This window comes from Mauremys mutica, chromosome 3, assembly GCF_020497125.1.
Source record: "Mauremys mutica isolate MM-2020 ecotype Southern chromosome 3, ASM2049712v1, whole genome shotgun sequence".
Classification (NCBI taxonomy): Eukaryota; Metazoa; Chordata; order Testudines; family Geoemydidae; genus Mauremys; species Mauremys mutica.
In genome coordinates, this window is record NC_059074.1 from 148187420 (window position 1) to 148205970 (window position 18551).

At 59.9% G+C, this 18551-nt stretch overlaps 1 protein-coding gene across 7 annotated transcripts in view; it reads left to right on the forward strand.

Annotated features, from left to right (window-relative positions):
- Window positions 1-18294, forward strand: part of SLC29A1 (solute carrier family 29 member 1 (Augustine blood group)) — a 56344-nt gene extending 38050 nt beyond the window's left edge. For all 7 annotated transcript variants that reach the window (XM_045010562.1, XM_045010558.1, XM_045010559.1 and 4 more), the window contains 12 exons: window positions 2856-2956; window positions 7672-7753; window positions 7931-8121; window positions 8375-8514; window positions 8941-9075; window positions 9600-9697; window positions 9944-10040; window positions 10288-10379; window positions 10525-10633; window positions 11093-11178; window positions 14987-15186; window positions 17059-18294. In XM_045010562.1, coding sequence (XP_044866497.1) covers window positions 2928-2956; window positions 7672-7753; window positions 7931-8121; window positions 8375-8514; window positions 8941-9075; window positions 9600-9697; window positions 9944-10040; window positions 10288-10379; window positions 10525-10633; window positions 11093-11178; window positions 14987-15186; window positions 17059-17170 — 1371 coding nt within the window. In that variant the 5' untranslated portion in view covers window positions 2856-2927 and the 3' untranslated portion in view covers window positions 17171-18294. The remainder of the gene's footprint in view (window positions 1-2855; window positions 2957-7671; window positions 7754-7930; window positions 8122-8374; window positions 8515-8940; window positions 9076-9599; window positions 9698-9943; window positions 10041-10287; window positions 10380-10524; window positions 10634-11092; window positions 11179-14986; window positions 15187-17058) is intronic.
- Window positions 18295-18551: the final 257 nt, after the last annotated feature.

Here is an 18551-nt window from a genome sequence, read left to right on the forward strand (position 1 = left end):
CTGTCCTGTCCTGATTGTTTCTATAAAACAATGTCCTTGACAGCCATTATCAGCGGGTGCTGGGGCCAAAGTACTGACTGGAAAGCTCATGCCGTCCCGTTTGTCCTGAAGCCCTGAAAGGGCCACGCAGTTTGTCAGAGGTAGCCCTGCAGTGGATTCACAAGATGGAGCAGCAGCATGGCTTATTACAAGGGCTCTCACGTCCCTCCCCTGCAGGGAGATTTCATTTCTAAGCTCTGCAGCACTGTCACAAAGCTGTTATGCCATGACCTTGAAATAAGTATTTCCTCTCCCTGATGTGCAGGGGATCTCATGATCCATGAAGGCGCATGTATCCTCTGAGAGGGAGTGCAGGCCAGCAGCTGTCTCTTGCAGGCGTTCTTATCCCAGCTGTGCGTTATCGCAGGGTTGCTACCTACGCTGGTTGGTTGTAGGGCACTGTTGGGTTGCCCAAGGCGGCACAGGCTGGGACACTCACTCTGGTTTGTTATTGTAGGGTTGCTTGTAAGGGTTGGCTGCATTACAGGTATTTGGGAGTAATGAGCACTGGGCTCTGTGTGTTGGCAATACACCAGCACTCTGTGGAAAGAAGTGGAGGCACTTAGCAAAATGAGAGCATGGGATTAGGCAGCTCTGGCATCTTCCCTTAGGAAGCCCCCTCTCCTTCCCAGAGTGACATGGGCTCACGGGCAGCAGGGAAACAGGAATGAGTGGCCCCCTCGGGGCAGAGAGAGGGGTCCTGGGAGAGGAGTGTGTGGGGACCCACCGGCTCAGGGCAGCAGAACTAAACCAGGAGTGTGATGTGAGTGGGACAGATGGGCTTTCCGAGGCTGCTGCAAGCGAGCCCGCTGCAGCTGCACTGCCCTCAGGGAGAGCCGTTCCCACGCCGGCACACTCCCCCGCTCCTGGGCCATGCTGCCCTGCTCCATCGTTCCTCTGGGATCCTGAAGATGGCAGCCTATGGTACTGCTCGCATGCTATCGAAATCCTCCATTTCCTCACTTCCCTTGGCTCCCTGTGACCTGATCTGACACCGACTTCATCTGCTCCAACGCAGCCCCCATGACCAGGAGGGGCTTGGGACTCACCCCCATGGGAGGCGAAACACAGTCCCGCTGCCTTCAGACACACCTTCTCGTTCAATGGGCACGGGGCTGCCAGAGCCTCCATTGGCTGTCAGCCCCAGGTGTGTGCATGGGCTCGGCCTCTCCATCAGCCCCTCTCTGGTGCAGGTGTGGTGGGGGAGCAGGGGTGTGTCTCTCAGTCAGGGAGTTTATCAGGCAGCGTATTGGGATCCAGGTTCTGATCAGCCCCACTGGAACTCTCCCGACAGGAGGGGTCCGGTTGCCCTGGGCCCCTTGTGCAGTGGGCGTGTGGACTCCCCTCCTGTGCAGAGGCAGGATGGATCTGGCTGGGGAGCAGGATGTGCAGCAGGAACACTTGCAGCTCTCTGCACACTGACCTAAGGGCAACTTGATGTCACGCTTCACAGTGTCAGCTGGCTGGGGAGGGTTGCACACCTGGCCAGGTGCATGATGGGGATTTTTTTTAACTTTCTCTGCACCATCAAGTACTGGGACCAGCCAGTGCAGCAGGGGACATGAGGGGGGCATCAGATTAGATGGGCCCATTGATCTGATCCAGCTCAGCAAGGACAGAGGCTGCTGGGCACATGGGCCCACTGGTCTCTTCTGGTGCAGCAGCTTCCACCTTCGTAGCAGTCTTCCCAGATTCCTTCCCGCACTCGCGTGTCCCCTGAGCTGAGCTCGCCTTGAGTAGGGTTTCTCCCACCAGACACAGTGGCTTTCCCGTTTGCTCCCCATTATTTTGGGGCTCCCTTAGACTGATGCTGGGGCCTTGAGGAGCAGTCCCAGCTGTGCCTGGGCGCTGGCTCTCTGGGAAGCGGCCCCTGGGGGGTAGCCATGGCAGGGGGACGTGGGTGAGATGTATTGGGTAAGTACGCCGCGCCCCATAACTGACGAGAGGGATCGCACTTCCGCCCTGTCCAGAGGGGAAGACGTGCGATCTGCAGAAGGGAGTGAGCTAGACAGGGGCTGTGGGAGGAGGGGATTGGCCTATGCTCAGACCCTCCATCTGGCCCTGGATTCCCCCAGTCTCATGGATCCATCCTCAGGGCTGAAGAGCCATTGGTGTAAGGGGATGAAGCAGGGCCGGGTCTCTGTAGGAAGCAGACGTGGCTGGAGCAGGTGCCTAAAAGTTCCTTGTCACTTGGTACCAAAGAGGGGTTGGGAGGGGCCTCAGCCCTTTGCGGGGGGGGACGACTCGCTCCAGAGTATGTGGCAGAGAAAAGGGGGTGGGGGATACGCACCAGCTTAGAGCATGCCAGAGCCAGGCACTCCCCTTGTCTGGAGATGGGGTATTTGCCCCTCCCGGAGTCGCTGCTGGGCTGGCGACTCCACATAGCCTGGAATGGAGGAGCCAGGCCTCCTGGGTGGGACCTGCTGGGTATGTAACTGAAGGGGAACAGATATGCCTGGCTGATGCAGAGGGGACTGGGGAGCTGGGAAAATGCCAGCTCAGCTCACCCACGGGAGAAAGGGCCAGTGTCAGGGCAGGACCTCCCTGCAGGAGGAAGGGGCTTCAGGCCTCCAACCCCACTGCCCTGTGTCCCAGCCTGTCCTGAGCAAGTCACCTTCCCGTTTCGACAAGCTCGGAGCGGCAGCTCTGCATAGGGGAGGCAGATCTGTGTGGGTACCGTTCCCTTTCAGTGTTGCTGATCCCAGCCCTTTGGGAGCTCACCCAGGATGCCCCCGGCACTAAAACCAGCACTGCGCCCCTAGCTCCCGGGATTCCAGCTCCCCACTGAGCTCTCTCTGCTTGGTTTGGATTTGCAGGAGGCCAGCAGCATAGTGAAGGAGTGAGAGTTGCTGGGAGCTGCCAAACGTCGCTGACCGCCACCAAGCACCATGACAATGAGCAACGGTCCCTCAGACAGGTATGGCCAGGCCTCAGTGTGCATGCACACGTCCCCTGGAAACATCGCCTCCCACGCTGGTCCCCACCCAGCCCCTCCTGACAGAACCACAGCCGCAGTGGTGTTTACAGGACCCTCTCCCGGCAGCCTGGCAGGCTCAACAAGTGAGCCCGCGGCTGCCATGATCTTGGCAAATCCAGTGTCCCTGGAACACGGAGGTGGGGTGGTGGGGAGCTATTGTTGTCCCCAAACCCAGAAACCTTGCTGCCCTGCCTTGTGCCCCAGCCCTGCCTTGTGCCCCGGCCCTGCAGCTGAGGGCTGGGGTAGCAGCAGCCAGTGCTGTGCTATGGTGGAGCCCAGTCTGTAGCGCGTGACGTGACTAAAGCAGCAGGATCGGGTCTGTGGCGCTCTCCTCCCTCGGAGGCTCTCCTTGCCAGTTTTCCCATAGCTCATGGGCTGCAAACATTCTGCACTGCAAGGAGGAAGACGAATACTAAGAGACTTGGCCCCCTCCCATATCTGCCAGCTGCCAGGACACATCTGGCTGCCATGGGCCTGTGAGCAGCCAATACCCTCACTCCCTCCCTCTTTCATAACAGCCTGGAAATCACTTTTGGGTCCCAGGGCAGCTGAACCATTGAACTCTTGCTTAATGTCAGTGGGAGGAGGGGACTATCTCAGCACTCGCAGGGCTCCACACAACCCCTCCTGGGCTGAGCAGACCCCCTTCTCCCCTCCTACAATAGAGATCCGTTCTCCTGCCTTCGCATCAATGCCATATGGAGTGTCAGATGTAGCTCCCCCCAGGTTACACCTCGTTGTGGGCACCCAGTCTCATCTCTGGGAAGGCACACACAGCGGGTAAGGAAGTGGGAGCCCCTGGTGTTCGCAGTGAACAACCCACTTAGCCTTATTTCTCCAAACTCCAACACATCCAACTTCCCATTAGGGGATTCTGGGTCCAACAGGCAGGTGCTGTACTAAGCAGCCCTATGATTAGAGCTGCCACTAGGGGGCAGTCAGGACTCCGCGTGCCCATTCGACTGCATTAAGGCCTAGGTCGACAAAGCAGCTATTGACTTTGAGTGTCCCATGTTGGATGTCTAGGGCCTGATTCTCAGAAGGGCTGAGCGCTCACCACTCCAGGTGAAGCCAGTGGGAGCTGCGGGTGTTCAGTAAAAACAGGCACAACAGTGCAGCGCCCCACTGAATGGAGAACCCTCTGACAAAGACTTGGGTGTCCTGATGGCTAATCAGCTGACCATGAGCTCTCAGTGCTACACTGGAGGCAAAAGCGCTAAAGCGATCCAGGGATGTATAAACAGGGAAATCTCGAGTAGGAATGGAGAGGTTAGTTTACTGTTGTATTTGGCACTGGTTTGACTGCTGCTGGCACACTGTGTCCTGTTCTGGTGCCCACAGACCAGTCAAGAAGGAGGTTGATAAATTGGGGAGAGGTTCAGAGAAGAACCACAAGAATGATTTAAAAATTAGAAAACAGGCCTTACAGTGATAGACTCAAGGCGCTCAGTCTATTTACCTTAACAAAGAGAAGGTTAAGGGGTGACTTGATTCCAGTCTGTAAGTATCTATATGGGGAACAAATAGTTCAGGGGTCGGCAACCTATGGCACGCGTGCCAAAGACGGCACGCGAGCTGATTTTTTTTAATGGAACGCTGGAGCCTGCCGGGTCTCCAGGATGCCATTAAAAATCCTGCCCAGCCCGGCCCGCTCTCCTCTGCCCTCTGCTCCCCCCGCAGGGGCAGGGAGCAGAAGCATAGCCGTGCACACGGGGTGGGCAAATTGCCCCACTCTCTCAGCACGGCAAGCCGCGGGGTCCGCGCTCCCAGGCAGGAGCACTGGGCTGAGCGCAGCAAGCTGCCGGCCCCTCCTCCGCCTTCTCCCCTCCCCTGGAGCTGTGGTGCCGCACGCACAGCGTTCTGGGGGTCAGGGTTGCGCGCTCCCGCAGGGCAGTGTTTGGCTCTGCAGGGAGGCAGAAACGCTCCCTCCTCCCCATGCTGCCCTGCGTGCTCAGCGCTCTGAGGGGCAGGGCTGCATGCTCCCACGGAGCAGCGTATCTGGCTCTGTGTGGAGCATCATGGTAAGGGGTCCAGGGCTGGGGGGGTTGGATAAGAGGTGGGGGCAGTCAGGGGACAGGGAGCAGGGTGGGTTGGATGGGGAGGTGGGATCCCGGGGGCGGGGGTTAGGGACGGGGGGGTCTCTGGAGGGGGCAGTCAGGGAGCAGGGGGGGTTGGATGGGGCATGGGAGTCCTGGCATCTGTCAGGGGGTGGGGGGTGGATAGGGGTCAGGGCAGTCAGGGGACCGGGAGCAAGGAGGGTCCTGGGGGGGGCAGTTAGGGTGGGGAGTCTCTGGAGAAGGTGGTCAGGGGACAAGGAGCTGGGGGGGTTGGATGAGTCGGGAATTCTGGGGGTCCTGTCAGGAGGCAGGGGTGTGGAGAGGGGTTGGGGCAGGCAGGGAGCGGGGTGGGGGGATTGGTCGGGAGTTCTGGGGGTCCTATCAGGGGCAGGGAGTGGTTGGATAGGCATGGGAGTCCCGGGGGTCTGGCGGGGGTGTGGATAAGGGTCGGGGCAGTCAGGGGACAGGTAGGGGGTAGGGTCCAGTCAGGGGACAAGGAACAGGGGGGTTGGGAGTTCTTAGGGGGGCAGTCACCCAGGCCTCCCCCCTGAGCCCTGACTGCTGCCCTCCTACACACCCCGCCCTCTGCCCTGAGCCCCACACTCCCTCCAGACCCCTGCCCTGAGCCCTGTACCTCCCTCATACACACCCAGCCCTCTGCTTGACTCCTTCACCCCCTCCCCCACAACCCTAGCCCTGACACCTGCACCCCCCCACATACCCAGCCCCCAGCCCTGACTCCAGCCCTCAGCCCCCTGCCCTGACTCTTGCACCCTCCCACATCCCCAGCCGCCCCCCCCCCCCACACACACACACCCCATGCACCCACCACATTCCCACCTCGACCCGAAGCACCAAACGGGAGCTCCTGCACCCCCCCCCCATTCCTACCTGCACCCCTCGCATCAAATGGGAGCTGCCCAGGTAAGTGCCCCACACCCAAACCTCATGCCCCAACCCTGAGTCCCATCCCTCATTTTAGCTCCTGGCCCAACCCTTCACCCCCAGCCCCGTGCTCAGTGCACTCCCACCCTCAGCTCAGTGCAGAGAGAGGAAGAGAATGGCCAGAACCAGGGAGAAGGTAGGTACCCACTGTATGTGGGGAGGGCCGGGATCCCGGCTGGCAGGAGCCAGCGGATGGAATCCCTGAGCCGCTCAGTCTACTGCCGGTCTGGAGTCCCGGCCGCCAGCCCTGCACAGCCCACTGCTGGTCTGGGGTTCTGGCTGCTGGCCCCTTGCCAGCCGGGGTCCCGGCCACAGGCCCCGGTCAGCCCGCTGCTTGCCTAGGTGAACAGAACCCCAGACCAGCAGCGGGCAGAGCAGGCTGGCAGCGTAAGATCAACAGTTTAATTTAATTTTAAATGAAGCTTCTTAAACATTTTGAAAACCTTGTTTACTTTACAATACAACACTAGTTTAGTTATGTAATATATAGACTTAGAGAGAGAGGCCTTCTAAAAAACATTAAACTGTATTACTGGCACGCGAAACCTTAAATTAGAGTGACTAAATGAAGACTCGGCACACCGCTTCTGAAAGGCTGCCGACCCCTGAAATAGTTAATAATGGGCTCCTCGATCTAGCAGAGAAAGGTACAACACGATCCAATGACTGGAAGTCAAAGCGAGGCAAATTTCAGACTGGAAATAAGACAGAGTTTTACTAGGGAGGGTAATTAACCACTGGATCAGTTTACCAGGGTTGTGGTGGATACTCCAGCACTGGCAGTGTTTAAACCAAGATTGGATGTTTTTTCTCAAAGATCTGCTCTGGGAATTATTCTGGGGCAGTTCTCTGGCTTGTGTTATATGGCGAGTCAGACTAGATGATCACAATGGTCCCTTCTGTCCTGGGAATCTCTGAATCTGGGAACTAGCAGGTGACATTAGTGCTTGTAAGAGTGCTGCAGAATTCAGCAGGGGTGCCCCAAAGGCTAGTGTGTGTGTCTGTGTTGTGTTGTGTGAGGGAGATTGAGCAGCACCAGCCTGCACTGTCCTGGGGTCCAGGAAATGTAATTAATGTCTGCTTAAGGGAGCCTAGAGCTGGAACAGCCGGGGGCTGCAGGTCAGCAGTGATATTGATGGGCAGAGCTGTGTGTGGGGAGCCCAGGGCTGGGTTAGCGGGGGGCTGCAAGTCAGGAATGAGGGGCACTGGCAGAGCTGTGTGTGGGGAGCCCAGGGCTGGGATAGCAGGGGGGCTTCAGGTCAGGGCGAGGGGCACTGGCAGAGCTGTGTGAGGGGAGCCCAGGGCTGGGATAGCAGGGGGGCTTCAGGGCGAGGGGCACTGGCAGAGCTGTGTGAGGGGAGCCCAGGGCTGGGATAGCAGGGGCTGCAGGTCAGAAGTGATGGGCATTGGCAGAACTGTGGGAGTGGCAGGTAGCCCAGGCCCTTGCCTTCTCCGATAAAATCTCTCCTCTGCCCTCCCTTTATGAACACTGAACCTAAGCTAATTCATCATTTGGTACCTCCTTCCTCTCTCCCCTGTTCTGGGCCTGGGATGGTCAGGAGATGGGGGCAATATCCACATATCCTCCTACTGCCTGTCCTATCGCAGCAGCCTGCGCAGAGACCCCTCTGATTCTGCCCATCTCTCGCACAGGTATAAAGCCGTCTGGCTGATCTTCTTCACGCTCGGCCTGGGGACGCTGCTGCCATGGAATTTTTTCCTGACAGCCACCAGGGTAAGGAGCTCTGTGCCCCGTGTGTCTGGGAGGGATTAAGTGTGTGTGGCACGTGCGGCCCATGCTCGTGTTGGTGTGGGAACTGGTGTGCGCCAGGAAGGACGTGCATGAGGCATGGATGTGTGCAGTCTGGGTGTGTCGGAGGCGGGTGCGTTCATTTCATTCTCTCCGTTTCAGTATTTCACCAACCGCCTCGGGGGTCCCCAGAACATTTCCTCCCTGGAGCGCCTCCCTGGGCTGAACAGCACGTATGAGGGCCGGGAGCCTCCCCCCACCTACCTGCAGGCTAGGTTCAACAACTTCATGACGCTCTGCGCCATGCTACCCCTGCTCATCTTCACCTGCCTCAACTCCTTCCTCCACCAGAGGTGAGCCTGGGCCCCTGCCCTGGCCCGGTCCTTCATCTCCATCCCCTCTGGCCATGCGAGGAACTCTGCCTCCTGCTGGGTCCCCTTCACCCCCAGAGCCCAGCTGGACCAATCCCCACTCAACACAGCCTGGCCTTTGTGACCCAATTCCCCTCTGAGGCAGGCCTGCTGAGGTGGGTGCCTCCCGCAGCCCCCCATGGTCCTGCTGGTGGGGTCTGTTCTCACTGAGGGACTCTCTCTTGCCCTCCTGCAGGATCCCCCAGAAAGTCCGTATCCTGGGCAGCCTGGTTGCCATCCTTCTGGTCTTCATGATGACAGCTGCCTTGGTAAAGGTCCCCTTGGAGCCACTCCCCTTCTTCGTCATCACCATGGTCAAGATCATCCTCATCAATTGTGAGTGGGCCCTTGGACAATCCTGGATGCTACTAGGATCGGGGAAGCTGGCCCCAGAGGGGTGGAAAGAGGCATGGGCCCCGTTCCACCTCTCCCTTCACTGTTACCTCAGGCAGTGCCAACCCACTCTGCTGCTACAGGGTCTTGCATCTGGGTCTGATCTCCTGGTGCTGAAGTGTATGGCTACTCCTCCCCCAGCAGGAGGTGCCGTAGGAAGCAGGGCAGGGGCACTGGCTGTGGGGGGAGCTCCCAGCCATCCTGGACCCAGCCTCCCCCAGCATGAGGTGCCGTAGGGAGCTGGGCAGGGGCACTGGCTGTGATGTAGTGTGGATCCCTAGTTCGTCTTGCAGGGGGGTGGGAGAAGGGCACTGTTCCGTGTCACCCCTATTGGCCGATCCTCATTATTACTTGTCTTTGTCCTTGCAGCCTTTGGTGCCATCCTCCAGGGCAGCCTCTTTGGATTGGCTGGGCTGCTGCCTGTCAGCTACACAGCCCCCATCATGAGCGGGCAGGGCATGGCAGGGACCTTCGCAGCTCTGGCCATGATCTGCGCTATCTCCAGTGAGTAACTCCCATGCAGACCCATATAGCCCTCCAGTCTCCCGCCTTCCAGTGGGATCTGCTGCAAAGCAGCCTGTGCCCAGGAGCCGCAGGATGGCCTGCTTAGTATAGAGGGGGTGCAGGTTGCCCTTCCCCCGATCCACCACGGTTCAGAGCCAGCTGCCAGGGCACCTCTAGGGAAGGGCACCCTGGGGTCACTCGGGGGGCACTAAAATCCAATTTTTGGGGAGGTGGTCACTGCAGGGGGTCTCCACAGGCTTCTGCAAACATCCTGTCCTAGGAGTGGGGTGTCCTCTGGCAGAGCTGGGGGTGGGGGGAGTCTCTCCCCTATTGTTGCCTTCCCCAGCAACCCCCTCTGGCCTTCCCTCACCTCTGGCCTCTCTCCTTAAGGTCAGGCTTGACAAAGCCCTGGCTGGGATGATTTAGTTGGGAATTGGTCCTGCTTTGAGCAGGGGATTGGACTAGATGACCTCCTGAGGTCCCTTCCAACCCTGATATTCTATGATTCCTCTCCGTGCTCCCAGGCGGCTCATTGCTGGCAGACAGCGCCTTTGGCTACTTCATCACAGCCTGCGTGGTGATCCTGCTGGCCATCGGCTCCTACATCCTGCTGCCCCGCCTGGTAAGGACTCACCCTTCTCGGGGAGGTTGGGGGTGGGGACCACCCAGCCAGAAGAGAGGAGTGGCGGGGGGGGCGCTGTGCTCCACAGGAGCCATAGTGCAAGGGGAAGCCAACCTCATTCCTGTGCCTGCAGGCTTCCCCAGTGACACTCCAGTCCTGGCCGTGGACAGCCCCCATCCCTAGGGGCAGAGAGATCCACCCCCCACGCACATGCACACATGAGCTCTCTGTGTGGTCTCTCTGCAGGACTTCTTCCGTTACCATTCGATGAAGGACAAGACCGAGTATCGGGTCCACGAGAGGCATGCTGAGCCGGAGAACACGATCGACCTGATCAAGAAAGGTGAGGAGGGTGGGGGGGAATATTGACAGCTGGGCTGGAGGGGGAGCTGGGGACTGGAGCTGGACCTGGGGAGGCTACTGGCTCTGGGAAGCCTGCAGCCCCTCTGCATGTGGCCTGGCCTAGAATCCCAGGGGAGGGGGAAACGGCAGGCGTGAGCAGTGCTGGCTCAGGCATGGAGTTACTGGCTGCACCTGGGGTCACCCGCCACCTTGGGACCTCCCCTCACCCTTCCTGTCTCTCCCTACAGATGAGTCCAATGGAGTGGAACAGAGTTACCCGAACAACACGGCCCCCCAAGTTCCCGGCCAGAAGCCCTCTGTCTTCAGCATCTTTAAGAAGGTACGTGAGTCGGTGACACCCACTGCCCCTCGTGCCTGGGTTATGGGTCTCTGGGCCACGTCTGTACCCCAGAGTGGGACATCCCAGAGCTGGTCTGTCCCTGCATATTTGGGTAATGGGTCCTGGCTCTGTTTTCACCCCCCAGATCTGGGTCATGGCTCTGTCCGTCTGCTTCATCTTCACTGTCACCATTGGGGTCTACCCGGCCGTCACTGCCGAGGTGAAGTCCACGATTGCCGGGAGCAGCAAGTGGGGTGAGTGACAGCAGACTTCCTATCGTTCGTCGCTGGGGAGACTGTGGGGGTGGGAGGTAGAGGGGAGCAGACCCCTGGGGCAGAGCTGGAAGAAAGTGGGGCTCGGGTGGGGAAGGAGCTACAGGGGAGAGGCCCCAGTGACATCTGTTGGCAACCTGAGAGCTGGACAGGCCTGCTGTGCCCGCCGACAGACTGGGCACTGGGTTTCCCTCCCAGGCTTGGGCAGGATCCATGGGCAACGGTGTGGGCTGGGCCCAGGCCCCGTCCTGGCTGCTGAGCCGCAGGGAGAGTCGTGCTGGAGGAAGAGGGAGGGTGCGAGCCTGTGCCCTTGGGAGGTGCCGTGTTGTTGGGTAAGGCCTGACCCCCTGTCTCCTCTGCACTGTGGGGGGCACCTCACGCAGCAGACAGGAGGGGGTGGGGTGTCCTGTCACCTGTCACTGACCCTTCCTCTCTCTCCAGAGATGTACTTCATCCCTGTCTCCTGTTTCCTGATGTTTAATATCTTTGACTGGCTGGGACGGAGCCTCACGGCCGTCTGCTTGTGGGTAAGTGTGGGGCAGAGCGGAGGGGGCAAGGGCCTGGCAACGGGTCCTGACCCATCAGCCAATCAGAGTTCACCTCTCGGGGCTGCCCTGTGTCCTGACAGCCCAGCTGCCCATGCAGGACACAAGGAAGTGGGTGCTGCCATGTTAGCACAAGGGGCTCTGCATTGAATTCTGCTTCTGGCTCTGGGAGCTGAGCGAGGACTGTTGGGTTAAAGCAGGGTGTTGGGAGTCCAGACTCCTGGTTTCTATCCCTGGCTCTTACCACCTCATGGCATGCCCTTGCGTGAGTCATTTCCCTGTGCCCTGCCTCAGTTTCTCCACCTGTACAATAGGGATCCTGCTGCTGACTCCTACCTCCCAGTGGGCTCGGGCTCAAGTACAATTGTGTGCACGTGCTTGGGAAGGGCAAGGGGTGACAATCATGGAGACGTAGGGAGCCCGTCCCCCTGGAATCCTGTCCTGCCTCTTTTGGCTGGGGAAGCTAAATGCACTGTGAATTTGGGGTGTGTTTCCCAGCTGAGTCTGACACGCTTTTCCCAATTCCCTAGGAAATGGATGTAACGGGCACCCCAGAGAGAGCTAGCAAGCAAGGGGATGGTGCCCGGAGGGACTCCAGCAGCTGGGGGCAGCAAAGTACTGCAGGGAGAGAAGTGGAGAGCCCAGGGAAAAGCGAGACGCAGGATGCCAAGGGCATAGAAGGTGGTACTGGCAGAAAGCCATCAGCTGCCTTGTGGGGAGTGCAGAGGGCAGCAGCTACTTGGCAGGGAGGAGCCCAGGGAGCAGAGGCAGATGGGCTGCTCTGGGGGTGTGTGTGACAGGGCAGGAGGGGTGGGGATGGCAGATGGCAAATATTTCCAGTGGTGGACATGGGACACTAGCTGGGGCTCTGAGTTACTACAGAGAATTCTTTCCCAGGTGTCTGGCTGGTGGGTCCCACCCACATGCTCAGGGTCTAACTGATCATCATATTTGGGGTCGGGAAGGAATTTTCTCCTTCCTCAGCAGCTTGGGGCATGGATCCCTTGTGGGTTTGATCTAGAGCCAGTGGTGAGTTCTCTGGAACTTGAAATTCTTAAATGAGGATTGGAGGACGTCAGTAACTCAGCCAGCGGTTAGGGGCCTGTCACAGGAGTGGGTGGGTGAGGTTCTGCGGCCGGCGACGTGCAGGAGGTCGGATTGGATAATCATGATGGTCCTTTCTGGCTTAAAGTCTGAGTGGGAGCTAGGGCCACGGGAAGAGCAGCTCACTGCTGGGGAGAGGAGGAGGTGGGAGAGGATGGAGCTGAGGGGTCTCCAGCCGGGAAGGAGGGCGTGGGCCCAAGTGAAGTAGGAGAGATGGGAAGGAGCGCGGGTGCTGGGGAGGTCCGAGAGGGGATCTGGTGAATGGGAGCGGGGGCGGGATCCTGTGCAGTTCCAGTTAGACGTTCCCATGGTGCTGTTTTCCCGGCAGTGTGGCTTGGAGGAAACCATCTCCTCAATTGCAGCCTCCTTGTAAACAAACGCAGGCTGCAGTTACACAAACAGCTGGCTGGGGCAGAGGAGGAGCAGCGGGGAGGGCTGCACTGCTCCTAGGCAGTCTAGGGCTGGGCTCACAAAGTGCACCAAATGGGCTACAGTCCCCTCCATGGCAGCAGTGCCCAACGCTGCCCCTTCCCTGGCTCCTCTCTGTCTCTTTCTCTTGCCTCCTCGGGCCTGCCCCATATGGTGCCATTGAAGCTCTGGAGTTCTATGGTGTTTGCTTTGGGGACTGGCCCTGTCCCAGTAGTAGGGCTCAGAGGCCCTTCATTTGGGCCGCAGAGACTGTCGGCTGGTCTGAGTCCTGTACCCACTCTGCCCTGGAATTGCCACCTGCCATCCTCCAGGCACGGCCAGCAGCAGGGAACTGAGAATGCAGGAGCCGGGCTAAACACGCCCCCTGTAGCCAGCGTGTGTCCAGGGAGTGGGGAGTGTTCTGCAAGCCGATCTGCATGAGTGTGTGCCATCGGCCCTGTACGGCTAACGGGGCTGCTGGGGGACTGTTTCTCTCACACATTCCAGGGGGCCTAGAGTGGGTGCTTGAGTGCAGGCCGCCCTGTAGGTCAGGTTGTGGGTCCAGAGTTTGCTCTGCGTTGACTATCCTTTGTGCCTGCTGCTGTGGATTGGGCGGGGGGCTGGGGTGTCTCTGGCTCTTCCTGCCTCCTCCACACCCCATACAATGCTTCCCCCATTACTGCTCAGGCTGTTTGTTTGAATAAACTCTTGACAGCATGAGACAACGGGGAGTCTGTCCGGTCTGAGCCAGCCGGCCTGGCCGAGCTAGGATCCCCTGCTGCCAGGAGCTGTCTCTGCGAACCTCCCTCCCGGCAGTGGGGTCACATCGTCTGACTGCCCTCGCCCTTGGCCCTGAGCTGCCTCACTAGGCCACATCCCCACTGGCAGGAGATGGTTCCAAAACAGCTTTATGGAAATCGGATGTGGCTGCGTGTGGTTTGGCCTGGCTGATCCGCTGGATGCCCTCCTTTCCCGGGGTGGGGCCACTTAGTCAACAGGACGCTGGTTTTGGCTGTGCCCACAAACATGCCCGCCCCAATCCCGCAGCGTACTTTGTGCCCACGACTGCCCCACCGCCATGCCAGCCCAGCCCAATGTGCCCTGCAGGGTCCCGAGCTGAGGGGACAACAAAGGCTTGTGTCAGACGCAGGCAGTGAAACCTGGCTCAGGGACCTTAGGGTGACTCTGGAGAGGTCTGGGTGGAATCGAGAGAAGCAACTGGGATGATCATAATGGTCCCTTCTGACCTTAAAGTCTATGAGTCACAGCATCGTCATGTCCATGGGGCACGTTGTCACACCCAGCTGGAGAAAGACAAAGAGGGGGGTCCCACTCCGTGCTGAACCTGCCAAAGGGAAGGGACTGAGCAGGGCAGGTTCCAGCCAGAACCGAAGTGTTCCCTCGGGAGGGCTCACACCTGCAGACTCGGCAGGCAGGAGAAGGGAGACTGCCCAGAAACTGGCCAAGCCAGTGCCTCCGCCACTAGCTGGGGCAGGGGTCAGAGAGCATGGGGCAGGGGAGCTCAGGGAGCTGGTGAAAGCCGACTGGGAGAACGGGCATTTCCCGTGGACGGCTGTCCCCTCAGGAGAGGGCGTTGGGCTGCATGCGTGCAGGGCTTTCACAGCTGCCATCAGCCTGTTGTTTTCCATCTGTTAGTTATTGACTCTGCAGAACCCTGGCTCAGCATTCTGGCTCCTGCCGCCACCCAGTGCTCCAGCAGCACGAGTCAGCGGGCTGGAAAAGTCCCAGCCCAGTCCTAGGGAATGGGCCTGAAGGGGCTGCAAGAGCCAGGGACTGCGTCCCAGTGACCTGCCTGCTGACCCCACTATTCTCCCTGGGGCCTAAGCCAGCAGCTCCAGCGCAGGAGCTCCGAGACTCCAGTCCTCCCCAGCCACATTCGCATCGGTCGGGGGCGCAGGCAGTGCAAAGGGCATTGCAGGGCAGAGAGAGGGAGCCCGTGTCACTCAGCAGCCCCCCCTTTGAGTGGGTAGGCCCCGCACCGAGCTGTCTGGGTTAGAAGGGGGGGCCTAGAGTTGAGTGGGACAATGGGAAGCTCGTTCCTACCCTTTACCAGTGTGGATCCCCCTCCGCCTTTACCTCTCGCTGTCGGATAAACCTTAGTGCCCCCGCAGGGTGCCGCGGGGAGATGCCCCACGCCTGCCCGCTTCCCCGGCGCCCCGCAGGGTGCCGCGGGGAGATGCCCCACGCCTGCCCGCTTCCCCGGTGCTCTGTGGCACACCACCCACTCATAGGTCTGTGTTTTTTCTCTCTCCCCCAGCCCGGGAAAGACAGCCGGCTCCTGCCCTTCATGGTGGCTGCTCGCATAGTCTTCATCCCCCTCTTCATGCTGTGCAACGTGCAACCCCGCAGCCACATGCCCGTTTTCTTCCACCATGACGCCTGGTACATCATCTTCATCATCCTCTTCTCCATCTCCAATGGCTACCTGGCCAGCCTCTGCATGTGCTTCGGGCCTAAGTGAGTGTGACTGGGGGTGGGGGGAAGGGACCCAAGCGACCTCTTACCACGCACCAGCCCATGCTGCTGCACTGGGCACTGGCTGATGGCAGTTCTACCCCTGGGCACAGCCCCTTAACCAGGCCCCGCCTGAAGGGACTGGGGGTTCCCCTGTTTAATGGGTGCTTTTCCAGTTGCCTTGGTGCAGTGGGTTAGGGTCACTCTCCCCATGTTACAGAGGGAGAAATGGGGGGGGGGGGATTTGCTCCAGGCCACGCAGGTGTCCTGGCTCCCAGTCCTGTGCTTCAGCCACAAGTCTTCTCCTTCCTCCACAGCCCAGAGCTGAGCTCAGACTTGTGCCTCCTAAGAGAGGAGTAAAAGCGACAGAGGCCAGGGCTGATCCCAGGGGGTGGCGGGGGAAGCTGCCCCCAGAGCTAGGCAGCCAAAGGCGACTGGCCCTGCAGAGCGCTCAGCCAGGGACACGGCCTCGGCCCCAGCGCAGGGAGCTGCTGGGGTCGGCCGGGCGGCCTGCAGTCTCTCAAGGGGGCGGGGAGATGCTGGCGCCGGGAGCTGCAGGGTGGCACTTTGCCTGATACTTAGCAGCCGCACTCGTTTTACGAGCCCATAACTCAGAGCTGGGCGCTCATCCCAGCGGGGTGTGGGGATGGGATTACTGCTGCGGAGAAGCCCTGAGGGGAAGCAGTCAGCACCCTCCCTGCCCTGCGCTGTGGCTACCCCCTCGGCCCCCTTCCCTTCCAGAAGCAGGTGCCCTTCCTGCCCCCTTTCCCTCTCCCCATCGTGTGTGTGTGTGTGTGTGATTATCAAGTGGCAGCTATGCCAGCACTTCTCCCTGCTCCTGGCCTGGCCGGCCTGGTTCCTAACCCCACCCCCTGCTCCACATACAGCACGAGCTCGACCCCGGGCTCAGCTTCAATCCCGTGTGACTGTGTGTGACACCCCAGCCCAGCACCCCCCATTCCTCACACAGCCTGAAACAAACATGCACCCTCAGCGCAGACTTCTGCTCTTCCTGCCATGGTCCAGCAGAGGGAGCACGAGAGCACCACCGACTGATTGGGCCGGGCTTAGGTACACTCTGCCGGTGCTTTTCCAACGCCTAACAGCTGGGCAGTTCAATGAACTCGCTCCCCGAGCACATTCCCAGTGGAGCGAAAGGAGCCCAGGCCCTCCTGCCTGCCACCATCGGTGGCCCTTTGCAGGCTGCTCCCCCTTGCATGCCATCCTGTAGTGTCAGTACCCCAACCCTGGGAGGGCCTTGCAAACTGGACTAACTGTTCTCTGTCAGGCACATGAGGCTTCTCTCTGGTGGTAGAACAATTGGTCTCTAAAGGGGCTTGGCTCCCCTGGCCACAGGACGGGGAGAAGAGCCTGTGTGTGCCCCAGGATCCCCCCCAGCCCCTCACTCGGACCCACAAGCAGGGGTTAAAGCACAGATCTGGGAGTCAGAAGACCTGGATTCTCAGCCCGTCTCTGCTACAGTGGGTGGGGTGTCCAGCAGAAATATCTTCACTGCTCTGTGCCTTGGTCTCCTGATCTGTGTGGGGAGCCCAGAGCTGGAACAGTGGGGGGTGGGCGCGAGAGGGGGGGCAGCCCACCTGCTCTAGTTCCCACACTGTTCCGCTGAAGTGCGCATTGAGACGCCCTTTAGGTCCTTCACAGCCCTTCTGCTGGGGGTGGTGCAGGATCATTCCCAAAGGACAACTCCTAGTTCATTCCAGGTCCTCGTTCCCTTTCCCCTCGGCCCTGAGAATGGAGGGGGAGCTGCGGGGAGCTGCAGGGCACTGATTCCTGCAGGAGGGCTTAGGACAGGAGCTACCAAGGATGGGGACTGGTGCATAGTGCCGCTGGGCTGACGCTTCTCTCCTCCCCCAGGAAGGTGCCCGCCCACGAAGCTGAGACGGCCGGAGCCATCATGGCCTTTTTCCTCTCGCTGGGCCTGGCGCTGGGAGCCGTGTTCTCCTTCCTCTTCCGGGTGGTGATCTAGCGGGGTGGCAGCATGGATACTGAGGCCGTGCTTGGCTCAGCTTCTCGTCCCCTGGCAAGCGCATAGAGGCTACGGTGCTGGGGGGACGTCTCCTGTGCACTGCTATGAACTCTCACTGCCTTAGCAGACCTTATGCCCTGTGACCTGGGGAGTGACCTCCACCTGCCCTGAGGATGGCTTGGGGCTTCTGTGGCTGGGCCACTTTGCCCTACCCCCAGCTTGTGTGATGGCTCCAGGACCTATGCCCCCCGTACTGTGTGTGACTGTTGGATCCCACGCACACACAGATCTCCCCCTGCCCAGTGTTGTGTGACTTCCTCCGCACGCACAGATGCCAGGATCCTGCCTCGAATTCATATCACACCCGCCAAGTCTGGGGTCGTTGGCTCAACAGAGAAGAGAGTGCCTGGGGTCACTGCCCCTTTGGGGGCTGCTTGTGACTTGCTCTCCCCATCCCAGCCTCCTCTCGAGGTGGCCCTGGAGAGTTCACCCTTGTCCAGTTTCTCTCCCCCTGCCCCCAGCAAGGGAAATGAACTAACCCCCTTGCCTGGCCGAGGAAAGGGGAGCCCTGCAGGCTACACCCCTGCACCCTCCGCCCTATATACGTGTGTGCTGCCCATCGCTGTAGCTGCTGAGCCTCTCAGACATTCGTAGCTTTATTCCTCCCCCTCTGTCCCGAGAGCTAGGGAAGTGCCATGACCCCAGACTCCAGATGAGGAAGTGGGGCAGAGCTGGAGATAGAGCCCAGGTGCCTGGAGTACCAGTCAGATGCCTCAGTTACTGCACTTCCTTCCTCTTCTGCCCTGGCCTTTCCCCTGCTCCTGACCTCCCTTCAGTTGCCATTCACCCCAGCTGCTTGCACTGCCCCAGACTTTGATCCGCCCACTGCGGCAGTCTCTACCTTCCCCAGGAGGAGGTGCTGCAGGAGTGGAGCAGGCACGCTGGCAGTGGGGGGTGCCCAGAGAGTGAGAAGGCCGATGGAGAACTGCACTGCCAGGAGCCACCCCATGCTCCGTGAGGCCTTGCCTGGCTGAGTGCCCCTTGGCGCGGGCGGGGGCCCGGCCTGTTCGTCTCTGTAAATGTATCTGTACAGTTGCCATTTTCTATACAAAGAGTGAACATGCCTCCTCGTGTGTCTGCCACTGACTCCCACGCCGCCACTGGGGGAGGGGAGCGCGAGCACCCCGCAGGCCTCAGCCACAGGCGTCGGCCCCAGCAGAGCAGGGGCAGGGGCTGGTGTGGAGACATTTTGGTGTCTCTGTCCTCAGCCCCTACTCAGCTCACTCCCATTCCCATTTCGGGGGGGAGGAGGTCCCAACCATATCCCCAGCGTGTGAACACAGGGCCAGTACTTTGAGTGCTGAGAGCAGGCTGGAGGGGT